General features: G+C 41.5%; 1 protein-coding gene across 2 annotated transcripts in view; it reads right to left on the bottom strand.

Moving 5' to 3' along the window:
• Window positions 1-14,818, bottom strand: part of palm1a (paralemmin 1a) — a 36,715-nt gene that overhangs the window by 942 nt on the left and 20,955 nt on the right. Inside the window, exons 4-9 of one of the 2 annotated variants that reach the window (XM_017477751.3) lie at window positions 13,193-13,320; window positions 10,297-10,405; window positions 7,976-7,997; window positions 7,526-7,600; window positions 3,931-4,062; window positions 1-2,504 (exon numbers count right to left, since the gene is read on the bottom strand). The exon at window positions 1-2,504 is cut by the window's left edge and continues 942 nt beyond it. In XM_017477751.3, the coding sequence (XP_017333240.1) occupies window positions 1,948-2,504; window positions 3,931-4,062; window positions 7,526-7,600; window positions 7,976-7,997; window positions 10,297-10,405; window positions 13,193-13,320 (1,023 nt within the window). In that variant the 3' untranslated portion in view covers window positions 1-1,947. The remainder of the gene's footprint in view (window positions 2,505-3,930; window positions 4,063-7,525; window positions 7,601-7,975; window positions 7,998-10,296; window positions 10,406-13,192; window positions 13,321-14,818) is intronic. The other variant, XM_017477753.3, reaches the window with a different exon arrangement.

The raw sequence follows: 14,818 nt of genomic DNA on the forward strand, positions 1-14,818 counted from the left end.
CGCTCGCACAGATACATACCAATACACTTGCGCACTACCAAGCCACCCACCGGTTACCTCCCAACTACTGCGGTAGCGGCAGTGAAAAAAGCGCAGCGCAGCTTCATACTCCTACGTATTACTAGGTTATCTGATAATGTACTTCACTATTATGTTTACAGATAATAAATGAATATAACGACGCAAAAAAAATATTAGCAATAAGAATGACATACGTTTAAAAATAAAATCTGGTGCGAAAGCTGATGCGCTGCGATACTGATGGCACTTGTAGCTAATGCTACGGGGATACTAGCCTTGCTGGTTTCACAAAACAAATAACGTTGCCGCGTGACCGTCTGGACCGATTAGCACCGCAAGAATCTTTAATCAGTTCTCAGAGGACGAACCACGCCATCCGATGAGGAATTTGACATAAATAGCTAGCCGATTTTTAAAGGGTCACGGCACCACTTCCTCTTATTATTATTCTTCTTATTTAAAAAAGAAAGAAAGAAAGAAAGAAATCACCAACTTCTTGTTTCTAAAGTGGCTTTTCTGACACAGGATCACGAGATATTATCTATAAGATTTGATATTATACTATATTCAGCATCAGTGAGGCGACAGATCGGAGAAGAGTGACTCGGACGCATGGACACTACCACCACGACACTCTTCTTTCTTTACTGAACGTAATGACTTTGCTGACGCTGACTCGCGTGCGTGAGTGTTCTTGCATAGGTTCGGCTCCTGCGAACGAATCGTTTATTCGAACGAGTGGATGGGTTCTGCCCGAGACGAGATTAAAGGCAGTGTATATCGGCATGTTCAGGATGCCACTCTGGACTTTGGCGGTTCGCTGCGTCGGCAGCTACTGACTTGGTTTAATTAAAACTGGGAGAGAAAAAAAATGAAGAAGAAAAAGAAGGCAGTGCCTTTATCACCCATCCAAGCCAAAGAGGCTAAGCAGATTTAAGATTTTTTTATAATTTTTTTTTTTGAAAAGGAATGCAGTGGGAGGGGGGGGGGGGGGGGGGGAGGGGGAGGGGGGGCGGGGTGTTGGGGGCATTAAAACATCTAGTATTAGTAAATGCGAGGGTCTGCAGTGCCACTGAATGTGTGACTTTTATGGCAATGCCGGACATAAGACAGAAGTGGTTGAGTGTTCAAATAATACCCACACACACACACACACACACACACACCCACACAGATTTGCCATATTAAGGTTGAAGTCAGACCGCTAAGCATCTCCACTACTGAAATCCCATTACACGTCCTCGTCCTCTAGTATAAGGAAAACACTCACAGCTCAATGAGTCATAAATGCAGAATTATGCACGATTTTGAGACGATCAGCCTCCGAACTACCCCGGCAGTCCCTCTCACCCATTTTTTGGAGGGAGATAAAATGCAATAACAGGACCAGAGAACACTTCACACACCATGCTTCTGCAAAAAAAAAAAAAAAAAAAAGAATAATAAAAATAAGAATAATGATAAAATGTTAGGGCGCTTGATAAAGGAACGTGAAATAAATATATATTAACCCTAAATGATTCATATACTGTATATCATATAGTTGCAGTGATATCTGAGTCTTTCTTACGCCAAGGTGAAAAAGTCAAAAACAAACACGGGTCTGTTGAGCTAATGATGCTTCATCTGCAAACCTCTCTTGCTGAAAGTATCAGGCGCCACTCGCGTAACAGCTTTTGTCTTAGTCGCAACTAAACCGAATCCGGAGGAGGCTAAAGAATATGACAGGAACAACGGAAAATGGGGGGGGATAATAAAGTAAAATAGAAAACTGGTAGAAATGAAGTAAGAAAACAAGAGCTTTCTATCAAAAGATGCGAGATTTTTTCTCCCCTCTCGGTTTTGTTGGTATTATTTTGTCTGTGAGGTGATGCGATGCACCAATCTGAGAAACCAAAGTTCCAAGTTCCCCCATGGAGGAGTCTTTCACATGATGGTACAGCATTTGCAAGGCTGCTTTTCTTTGCTTTTCATTTCGGCGGCGCCGGCCTCAGGGTCGCCCTCTTCGCCTTTCTCTTCCTGGGCTTTTGCTGGCTCAGCCGGGCCTCCGTTGGGTGGCGCCTGGTCCTCCTTGGCTCCGTTCTTGTTTTCTCCGTCCTCGATGACTACCAGCTCGGCCTTGACGGTAGTGCTTTCGAGCCCGAGTACCTTCTTCGTCTCGTCCTCGTCCTCCACGTCCTGGTAGCCCATGAACACCATAGTGACCGGCTTCTCCGCGCTGGCGTCGTTTACGTCGGTCTGGGGCACGGCCGGCGATGGTTTGGCTTCGACGCCCGTGATCTCTTTGACTGGAGTAACCCCAACTTGTTCCGTTCCCGCTTCAAGCTTCGCGGCTTCCTCCACCGCCCTTTGGGGTGTGGCTTTGCTGCCGTCGCTTACGGAGGCCTCGTCGGCCTTGTGGATGAGTTCCTCCACTTCGGACGAGCTGAGCTGGTGAATGCCGTTGGTCAGTGGGCCGTCTGTCCCACGCACCTCGTGCACCACTATAAAACACGCAGGAAGGAATTACATCTCATTAGCAGACTTAACTATACCTTATTCAAACCATCTACTGCAAGGCTGTCATAATCATAATTTAGATGAACTATCCTTCAGTATTAAAGTGCTGGCTTTTCAATGATGCTAAGATCTCATTATTTATCGGAATTTATTACGGACGTCACCGTTTTCCCCTAAATCAGCTTCTATGCAAGCAATCGTTAGCATATTTTAAAGATGCAGTTTGTCATTTTTAAAAGTGTTTCTAGACGTGCAATAATCGAATAACTTTAAAAACGTACCTTAGAACAACTCTGATTGGCAGTAATCATGCACTGGGTTTGGTTAAAAAAAATTGGTTAAAAAATTTTTCTGGCCCAGAAATTAGCTCCACCCCCAGCTGTCTTGGCTTCTTTTTCTTACCAAGCAACCCACAAGGAAATCGTTGTTGCGATAGAACGGATAGGTCAGCTGGGGAGGACAGAGAACACTCGGCTATGTTTTCGAGCCCTCCGAATATTACAAACTGCTCCTTTAATAGGGAAAAAAAATTAATAGTTATGACAGCCTTATTTGTACAGAGATCAATGACCACCAGAGGAAGATTGTGAAGTAACTGTGGGGTGAAAGAAAAGATCACTTCACTTAATGCCCAGGACTCATACGGCAAGCTTAGCGTACCATGAGCAAAGTGGCTAAGCAGGACAAATGATAACTTAGAACTAGTAGGCTATTAGCATTAGCTGTTAGAAGCGTTAGAATGATTATACGTTTGGACAGTAGTAGGCGTGCTTGAAAACAAACAGATTAGTATCTGAAACATTGTCAAGACACAAAGTCAAAGCCTTATAAAAATCTTATAAACAATAATGATAAAAAAAACGAACACTCAAGCTAATTGTTTTTATATAACTGTCAGAAACAAATCACTGACAAATGCTAAGGGTGTAGCTACAAGCACACACGACTGAAATCAAACAAAAATCTTCAAAATAAGCAGAGTGAAAGTGAAAGTCATGCCTACAAACTAGTAACTGAGTTCAGGACAAGCAGCAAATGATATGTTTTCGGTAAATTGGGATGAAAATAACTGAAAACCCCAACCATTAAGCCATGCTAAGCTGACGGACCTTTACGAGAAGCTGCTATACAGGTCACTTTGACTGCGTCTATTTCAAATGCAAAGCTTTCTAATGATTCTAAAGCTTGATTACACTAAGCAAACTACTCCTCCTTACATTTTTTTTTTAACCGTCTGTGTATTGCATTTACGTTTACGTTCATTCATTTAGCAGACGCTTTTTATCCAAAGCGACTTATTACGTATTACGTTCTTAGATATAAGAAGCAGAATGTGAACTTCTCGTAAAGCAGTCTTGTATCTACAACAGCTTTACAGGATATCCATCTGTGTATTCCTGAGCCATTCACCTTTCTGTTCATCCTCATACACTTTGACCCCCTGATGAGAGAAATCTTTGGGCAGTAGTGTGTTGGTGGACAAGACTTTGGTCTCGCCTGTGACCAGGTCCTTCTCAACCGTGATCTCTACGGAGTACATCGCTGGGCGGTCAACAAGAGGAGAGATTAACATCCTGCAATGGTGTGCTCCCGTTCTCCAAATAAACAGTCACTCACTCACGGACCTTCTTCTTTATTTATTCATTTACTCGTAGAAACGAGTCTCCAATTTACGTTTGTATATGACAATCGGAGCAAAATACCTCGTAAGATTGGTATATGAGTGCGTAGCAGCATTTATATGAAACAGTACTGATTACTGGATTTATCTGATATATTAAACAGTAACCAGTCCTCTCAGCGGTGGCTGGTCATGGAATTAGATGTGAAGGTTATAATCTAATATCTATCAATAGCTTAACTATCAGGGTTAAGCAATCAAATCCCAAGGTCTGATTTATGGCATTATAAGAATGATGTGGTGAATGTACAGTCTGGGTCTGAAAGAAATCAGCCCCAGCCACAACTTCATGGCATAATATATATTTTTATTATGACCATTGGTGGTGCTGTTGCACTTGGTTTCACAAAAATCCTAAATAACTGGCCTTAAAGCTCACCTATTACGGTTTTGAAACGCGCCTAAGGGTCTCATACAATAGATTTACACGCATCCGAGGTCAAAAAACACTTTAACGTGCTCATAATTTAAACTGCAGCATTACCGGTTTTCCCCCAGTGTCTAAAACGACTCGTTAAATGAGCCGTTCTAAAGGATTCGTTCTAAACTCCTCCTTTCAGAGAGCATACTCTGCTCTGATTGGTCAGACGTCCCAATCTGTTGTGATCGGTCTAGCGCTGTCAGCGAGCAGCCGATGAACACCAGAGGCGGGGCTTTGTGTTACAAACCCACGTAGATTAGTACAGGAAGTAAAGTCTGGAATCACTGACGACTCGATTCAGCTGTTCAGAATCGACTCCTTCTTTTACGAATCGATGACTCCGTTTGTCGTGCGCTTTGATTTTTGAAACTTTGCAGACTTTTTACATTCACAAACAGCTCGATAACGCACTACACGGAAGGTAAGATCTGAAAAAACGTAATAGGTGCACTTTAAAACAACTGTTAAGAGCAAATAATCAGCCACCTGGTGCACCAGATAAACACAAGTTCGATCGTAACCCAGGGTGTAAAGTCAATCCTAAACCACAGGTCGAGAGTAGCTAGATTAAAACTAGCACGGTGTAGAATTTCAATCGCACTACACACAGTTAAGGTACGATGTGCAAAGTGTGAAGTGATTATAAATCAGTCACTAAACTTGATCTATCCCACCTATAGACGCGGGACGTTTCGAGACGTTTACGTATCAAGCCATACATTTAACAGCATTTTAATAACGAACCATAACGATGAAAAAATAACTAATGCCTACAAACTTCATCTGCATTTGAAGATATGAATGTATAAATCACATTTATTGCCAATATTCTCACAATAAGGACATTACCCCAGGACCACCATGTCGGCCGATATAAATATAGCCTATTTGTGGTCGTATAATCTTTCCTGTGTATGTGTACATACAGAAACGTTTACATTTGTATGGCAGAATTGTTCATTTCCAACTTCATTTTAAATCACACAGTAGTTTTCTTTACGACGAACTTTACACCTACTAGGGCACAGGGGTCAGTTCTAGTAACATTATAACTTTAAGGTTATATCCACTATATGGGCAAAAGTTTGTGGACACCCGATCATCACACCCATCATCATCAACTTGTTGAACATCCCATTCCAGATAATAGTAGTCCCCCCTTTACCGTTATAATAACCTCCACTCTTCTGGGAAAGCGTTCCGCTAGATTTCGGGGCGTGGCTGTGGGGATTCGTGTTCATTCAGCTGCAAGAGCGTTAGTGAGACCGGGTACTGATGTCGGACGAGGAGACCTGGCGTGCAATTAGTGTTCCAGTTCATCCCAAAGGTGTCCAGAGGGGTTGAGGTCAGGACACTCAAGTTCTTCCACCATGTGTTCATGTGGACCTCGCTTACAGGCGCATCGTCATACTGTACTCCTACAGCATATAAAGACATTCTATACAATTGTGTGAACCACACATGAGTGCGATGGTCAGGTGTCCTCATTCTTTCGGCCATACAGTGTACGTCACTTGGTACAACGGCTCATTTTTAGTAGATTGTAAACATAGTGATGATTTCTAGAACGACCACAACAGAATTTACATTCAGCTGCGGCAACAGCACGCCGATGTTGGCTGCCTAAAGTGAAAGCTTATATCGATGTGGGATACGGAAGGGATTGTAATATAACCGTCATACCAAAGTGTAGGACCCAAAAGAGGGTTTAAAATTCCTTAAAATAGTATACAGTTATGCAGACAGTGAAGGAAGGAAGAAACATTGGAACATAATATTTGCGTTTGAGAAACAAACCTCGTTAGTTCTTGATTACCGAGGAACTTTAAAACAAAACAATTCCACTCTCGGTAGAGGAATCTCGTGTACTTGGTGGGTCAGAGAAAGATAAATATTTTGTAGCCTGCAATTACGATTCCAATGATTGCCTTTAGAGCGGCTGATGGCCCGTTTGTTTCCGATGTTATTTTGTTAAGTATTGTATTCAGCCACTGCAGGCTGCCATGACAACAGCAGCACCAAGGTAACCTTTTCATAGGAGTTCAGCTGCCATGGCAACCTCAAATTTTGTGAAAGAATGTACCTAAATATAGCTTTTCTAATAACACACTCTGCAGTTTTTGCTCGGCGTTTACATTTTTTAAGTAAATACCGACACACACGGGCATGCAGACAAGAACACTGAGAAAAGACAGTAAGCGTTAGAAGACACCACATCAGAGTTGGATGAAATGTCGATGAGGGGAAGCACTAAACGGAGACGCCTGAAACCTTTTCGCAGCGACACTAGCTAAAATGAAATACTAATCGTTGTGTTTATATGCATATATTCGAGATTAAGTCAAAGATGAGGACATTTAGAGCACAATTATTAAATTTTTTTTTTTTTTTTTAAACTACTATTAATAAAGAAAAAGATATATTGTATGTCAAATTTGAACTCGCTCTAGTGTGGACACCTCTAGTGGACATCTCTGGTAGTGTACTTTTTCAAAGCCTTTTACCCTCAAGAATAATTTAAATAAATGAAAATGCCCGGTAAGAAAAATCGCAGGCGTTTACAGACGGAAATGAAATCTCTGCTGCGAGTGCTCTAAGGACTAAATCAGTCCCACGCTTTCTATCGGACCCTCCACCACATTTCACCACTCCGCTCCAGGCAACGGTGTCACAGACAACCTAAATGTTTGATTAATGAGTAAGACAAGGCCTCGGGATGTGAGAGTACGTACGACTGATGCCATCCCATTCATTCTGTGATAGCTCTGACGTGAAAAACCACGCATTTTCACGTGTCCAATCAGAATCACAATCTATTTATTTTTCTTCATTTGAACAAACAGCTACAAGGAGTCAGGGTTAGGGTTGAATGTCTGAATGAGCTACGTTGGTCAGGCACTCACCTGCTCTCATCATGTCAGAGTCACCCCTGGATTTCTCCAGACGAGGACTGAGGTGAACTTTGATCTCTCTGACCTCTAATAACGGTCATGAAACAAGGATATGAGGAGCAAAAGGAGGACAGAGTGATAACAGGTAGACGTAGGAAGACAGAGAAACACATGCTGAAGGAGTGTGATGACTGAAGGAGGACCTAGATTGAATCGGTGACATGACAAGCCAAATAACTGTCTGTGTAGTCATTCGTAAATTAAAAAATTAATAAATTAAAAGGGTAGAAGATGCGGACGTTCAGACACCACATTTATTTGGACAAAACATTTTTATTAATTAAGCATACAGCTGTGGTTGAGATTGAATTCATTATAATGATTATAATGGGTTATATCGAGTGTCGTATAGTTTCGTGCTTTTTTGACAGTCAGCGTCACACACGTACACAAAACGCTTACCTTTAATGGAGTCTCCCATGACCTGAGAGAGACAGACAGAGACACAGTTGAGGGTTATTCCAGTTTTAATTCAATTAATCCATTATATAAACACATGTTTATATATACTAAAGAGACTTCAGACATGAATGTTTATTCACACATTTACTCGGACAACGAGATTCCGATATTAATCCGATTAAGACGATACTCTGATTAAGAGACTAGCATGTAAACAGAGATTATTGACGACCTTAATCCGACTAAAGTCATACTCGAAGTAAACACAGATCGTATTAAGACGTGTGGAGTATTCCTGTTTTAGTCGCGTTACAGACATGTACACACCTTAATCACACTGTTAACGTCGTGTGGGAGTTTCCACCGCATTGTGCGACAGGACGCGTACACACACGGCAAACAAGAGAGCACGGCTGCGTCCGAAACCAAATACTTACCTACTATATAAGTACGCGGTTTGGGACGCAGCCCACGGCTTCAAGCAGTCGTCTATTCGCACGTACGGCACGACAGATAATTGACCGCACTCGAAGCTTTCGTAAAATTCAAATTAAAAACACCTAAAACGGTATACGGTGCCACGACGAAGACCAACTGTACGTCGATACGTGAAATTCCGGAGGGAACGTCGGACGGCGTGGCGCGGGGACGTCGTGACGTGCGACGTTAATCGATCTATGTTCTATAACACGTAAAACGTGAACAAAAATCAACTCATGTAAACACCTTAATCAGAATATTATACGTCTTATTCAGAATAAGGTCAGTAATTAGATTACTGCTGTTCGTGTAAACGTAGTCACTGACACCGTTAAACTGTGAAAAAGTAATTAGCAGAAATTTGCTAAGCTAGCTATCTCTTTAAGATACAACTGTAACAATCGAGCAAGTCTACTTAAAAGCTAAACGACTCGGCTGTATGACACCCCAGTGCGTCACACGGACAGTATACGGCAAGCTGAAAGACTGCAGGACAATTGGGAATCGCTTCAATCGAATCTAGTTCTAATCTACTCATAAATGCGTATCAAAGAAGGTCCACTTCTGCATGCATACAGTATTTTCCAATAATGGCTGATCGTGATATTAGATGGGAGGGCTAAAAACGAAACGATTAGGGTTGAGCAATCAGCCCAAATGAAAGTGGTGCTTTACAACCGTCTGAGAGTCTGGGCTAGGAAGGGATCAGCCCCAGCATTGCGTCTTCTTACCATTCTGTGATTTGTTGTGCTTGGTTAAACAGACTTAAACAGACTTTTATAAACTGCGAATGTGATGTCCATGCCAAAAATAAAACATCATATCGATGTCTTTTTTTTTTTTATCTTTGGAAGATAGCCCTGCTAGCCTATTTATACCAGCCGCCCCTGCACGTTTCATATATTATATTATCACAACGTCTCCTTTTCAGTCAAGTCGAGTCAATCATCTGGCTTTATTGTCATTTCAACCCCATCCAGCTGGAACAACGCTCGTCCAGGACCACGGTGTTACATAAAACAACACAGGACAGTACAGTATCTACTGAAACACTGTACACAGATCTAGTATGGAGGTGTCAGATATAACAGGTAGTGCAAAAGAGTAACGATATAGTACAAAATGATGTGTAATGTAAACATGTAGTGAGAGCACAGGAGGATTAGGATTGAAATATATCATTCAGATCAGCAAGATGAAGGCAATGTTTAATGTTTAATGCTTCCGTCTGAATGAATGTGCAGTTTGAAAATCTTTTGGATCGCAATGTTTGGGCTCAGGGAGCGCTCAGTGGCATATCTGATTACACATCTGCTTTGGGTCTCCTAATTAATGATGATTAAAAGATCCACCCAGAGAATCTAGTCAAAAGGCGAACACAAGTCCAGAGTCCAAAAAAAACAACAACAAATCTGATCTACTGATTTAGTTTCTCCTGATGGGGAAGTGGATGTTGATCAGCACAGGAAAGCACAATCAGATGCCATAATTACGGCAAACGTTCCTCATTCCTGCTGCTTTCCAAATCCCTCATAAAATGCTTAACTCTTAAGGCCGTGAAGATTTAACTAGAAGATCAAGCGCTGTTAATTCCCCTCCGATTGTCGCCACCTCGTCCGATCCACAGCGGCTTGAAAAATTTCCATCGCGCATACGATACAGAAGTCTGTCTATGCTGAGTGCGCGTAAATGCGAGTGCATTAGAGGATATGATCTGGACGTAGTAGACATATCAGAGTCATTATGGCTAATAAATGTCCGTAAATGGAGCCTGTAGGTCTCCAAAACTACCCCGAAAGCCTCTGTGTGTTTTACTGTACCCGTGAAGACACAAGACTCACCATGTTGTCTACAGTCTTGCTTTCCTCTTGCTGGGCTGCATCGGACAGGTTTTCTTTGGTGGACGTTGCGGACACACCTGTCTCCAACTCCTCCAGTTCCTGTTCCAGTCTAGAGCAGGATCACAGAGTATACGTTATGGTATGAGAGTCTAATGAATCTGATCCCGCTTTGCACAGTCCGTCTTGATATACGCACGGGGATTTAACGGAACGATCCACCCTGAAACACGTTAAGAATATGCGTGAAATGTGTGATTTGGTACGTGATAACGGTGATTCTGGCGTGGGTTGAAAGTGTATTTCCGTTATTCCCGCGAGAAATCAGTAGTTGTCTGCTGTGCTGATGTCACAGGGACAGACTGCTAGATCAGTTCCAATGCCATTTAATCGAAGAAACATTTTTCTTCTATCACGGCCTCAAACTTAAGAGATAAGGGATGTTCACATAACATTCACTGTCTGTTAATGAGAAATTCAACATAGAAGCAAAGGCTGGACTTTTAAGTTCGGGAATGTAATACAGCTTAGGGATCGCATTGATAAGCTTCCGAACCTTATACGCTTGAGCAGAGTATACAGATGAGGACGTAAGACAACTGGATATATTAAAGAGCTGTTGCATCAGTCTGTTTAGGCAGAGATGGACGCAAGATAGACTCATTCCCACTGGCTGCACGATCAGCATGTAGTCGAACTGCATTGTAGTTAATGTAGGGTATTTAACTGACAGTGAAAAACAGACCGACTTGTCAGTGAAAGACGTTTGAACCAAAAAAGGTCAACTCAGTCAACTTTTACAGAACTGAAGGTCACATGTTTATTAGAAATGCAGTCAGGTTGGAGTGTTCCTTTAAGACGCCATGTTGTTTGAGCTCAGCACAAGTTAATGAAAATTGTGGCGATCAACAAAGTGGAAGAATGTCATTTTAAAAAGGTTCACACTTAAAGGTAATTGAATTCTTTAGACAGACAATGATTTGATTTGAAGGCAATACTAATATAATTCATTTAAAGCTCTATGTTCACACTACGCCTTAATGTGTATGTCAGCTCTCTAAATTACATTTAGTGGTGTGCCAGACTGGAGCCAAAGCCCTACTCTGAGATCCTGGCTGGCATAGCATAAGAGGATGAATTTAATTTGGACTAGAGAGAATTACACTGATCTGCCTGCCAGTGAGAAGACTAATGCTAGTCATTCACTATCATGAGCAAACTGAGACAAATTGGCTAAGCAGGAGCATGGCTACTGGAGACAACCTGTTCTGGAAGGACTTGTACGGTGCCCTCGACTATTACTGGCACCCTTGGTAAAGATGAGCAAAGAACGTTGTGAATAATTGTCTTTATTGTTTAACCTTCTGATCTTTTATTTTGTAAAAATTCACAAAAATACTCAAAGAACTTTGTTAAATATAGGTGTGCAACAATTACTGCCACCCCTGTGAATTCATATGAGAAATATATTTGAAGTATATTCCCACTGATATTTTAATTTTTTTTTAGTACACCTGCATGACTAAGAACAGGAAATTGTTCACCCATGACTTCCTGTTTCATAGGGGTATAAATATGTGGAAACGCATAATCCAAATTCCCTTAGTCATTCATGATAATGCGTAAGACCAAGGAATATAGCTGGGATGTGCGGCAAAAGGTTGTTGAGCTTCACACAATGGGGCGTGGCTATAAGAAAATAGCACAAGCATTGAAAATGCACATTTCCACCATCAGGGCGATAATTAAGAAGTTCCAGTCGACTGGAGATGTTATGAATCGACCTGGAATTGGACGTGTGTCTAGATCGCCTCAACGCACTGTGAAGAGGACGGTTCGAGTGGAGAAAAAATCTCCAAGGATCACAGCTGGAGAACTGCAGAAGTTAGTTGTGTCTTGGGGTCAGAAAGTCTCCAAAAGTACAAACCGAAGTCACCGACATCACCACAAGTTTGGAAGGGTTTCAAGAAAAAAGCCTCTACTCTCATCCAAAAACAATCTCGAGCGTCTTCAGTGTGCAGACACTACTGGAACTTCAAATGGGATCGGGTTCTACGGTCAGATGAAACCAAAATAGAGCTTTTTGGTAATAAACACAGAGGTGGTTTTGGAGCACACAGAGAGGTAGCCGTATGGAAAAGTACCTCATGCCCACGGTTAAATATGGAAGTGGATCTTTAATGTTTTGGGGCTGTTTTTCTGCCAGAGGACCTGGACATTTTGTTAGATATACATGGCATCATGGACGCTATCAAATATCAACAGATATTAAATGAGAACCTGACTGCCTCTGCCAGAAAGCTTCAAATGTGCCGTGGTTGGATCTTCCAGCAGGACAATGATCCAAAATATACATCAACATCAACACAAAAATGGTTTACTGACCACACAATCAAGGTCCTGCCATGGCCATCCCAGTCCCCTGACTTGAACCCCATAGAAAACCTGACGAGAGTCCACCAGCGTGGACCTCGAAATGTGAAGGACCTGGAGAGATTCTGTATGGAGGAACGCTCTCAGATCCCTTGCCATGTATTCTCCAACCTCATCAGGCATTACAGGAGAAGACTCAGAGCTGTTATCTTGGAAAAGGGAGGTAGCACAAAGTATTGACTGAAAGGGTGCCGATAATTGTTGCACACATATATTTAACAGATATATATATTTTGATAAACCTGTGTTGTGTTTGCAATTGTTTGATATCCATGAGAGCAGAGTATTGTTGTGAATTTTTCTTAACAAAAGATCAAAAGGTTAAACAATAAAGACAAATTTTCACAGCCTTCTCTGCTCATATTGACCAAGGGTGCCAATAATTAAAGATACTTTAATAGGTTAAAGTATTAGCATTAATTAATTAAAGTATTAATACTTTAGTATTTAATAATACCAAAATTACCTCAGAATAGCCTCCTCGAGTCCTTTAGTTTTGGCTTCATCTTCTTGAAGCTGTTTCTTTGCTTCGTCTTCCTCCGAGCCAGCAGAGGGCGCTCCATCTAGCAGCCATCTCTCCCTCAGTGCCTTTGACTGAGAAACGAAACGGATATAAAATTACTAAACATTGCATTTATGTGATATATTCAGGAGAAAGGTCACAGAATGGGCCCCTTAATGTTGCACGTGCTTTTTGTTAAAATACTTTAAAATGTAAACTGATGTAAACTGTAAATAAGACCGTTTTGTTATGTACTGGGATACGTCGTAGTTAATTACTCGTTTTCTGCAGTGGGTGAGTACTTTACATTATACTCTATTATTTTATATAATACTAACTCTATATTTGGAAACATGATGAAATTTGTATGCAAATATGTAGTTGTGTGTGTGTGTGTGTGTGTATGCTTATAAATAAACGACAGATCTACTACGACCCCAACCAGTACAACGTGGTTACTGAAGACGAATGAATAAAATAACATGTTCAATTGTTTCAACTAGCTAGCTACTTTACAGTCGAAACTAGAAGAAAACACTTAGCATGAACACAGGATATCGTGATATAACTTCTTTTCTTTTTATATGTTAAGCAATATTTCAACTAATATTTCATATGAGAAGGGTGCTTGGACCCCGCAAATCGCTGCTTGTGGCTATATAATGAGTCTCTATTGGTCACATATATGATACAGCACAGTGAAATTCTTTGCATACCCCAGGATGTCAGGAAGTTGGGGTCAGAGTGCAGGGTCAGCCATGGTACAGCGCCCCTGGAGCAGAGAGGGTTAGGGGCCTTGCTGGGGCTTGAACCAGCACTGCCAGGGGGTTGAACCCCCGACCTTCCACTTTAAAAAACAAAGTGATAGTCAGGCTAACGACTTCAGTGTGTTTATTTGGAAGGAGCGGATATAAAAACCGCGGTAAGACTGTGCTAAGACTGCGGTCTAATGACTACATTTGATGCATTCTTTTGCATAGTTGTTGCTGTTTCTATAGATTTATGAGTTGCTGAATCCCAATGTGTAGGTTAGCCTACTGGTGATAGATGTCAAACAGCCAATTGTAGGTAACTTGATACACAGCAGGGAACGCTGGCTTGCACACTGTTGTGAGACGAAATCGATGGTCTTAGAATGCGCTCAACAGTGGCCGATGAAGCATGACCGCTGCTACGACGGTTATATGAACGTTATCAACAAGAGGATGGCATAGATCGTGCAAAACTCATGGGACACATCTGAATATGATAGTAGTATTGGTGAAATGGTGACATGCTAATGGACAAAAAAAATATCCTAATGATCTCACTTTGTAGAATGTTTCTGTTTATGTAACCCCGTTTCCTGCTGAAGCACCCGACTGACGATGTAAGCAGAATGTAGTCGTCATTTTTCTTTAAGCGCTGCTCAGCGTATAATTAACCGTAGAGAACTCACGTTATCACCGTCTACTGTAGAATTTGGCCAAGACATTGTTTTGTTTTTTTTTCCTCATAAAGTGTGACAAGTAAAAATCTTAAAAGGCCGCTCAAACCTTGCAGGCACTGTATTTAGACAATGCTTTTACCGTGTTACGATTCACCCCAAAG

Source organism: Ictalurus punctatus, chromosome 10 (assembly GCF_001660625.3).
Source record: "Ictalurus punctatus breed USDA103 chromosome 10, Coco_2.0, whole genome shotgun sequence".
NCBI lineage: Eukaryota > Metazoa > Chordata > Actinopteri > Siluriformes > Ictaluridae > Ictalurus > Ictalurus punctatus.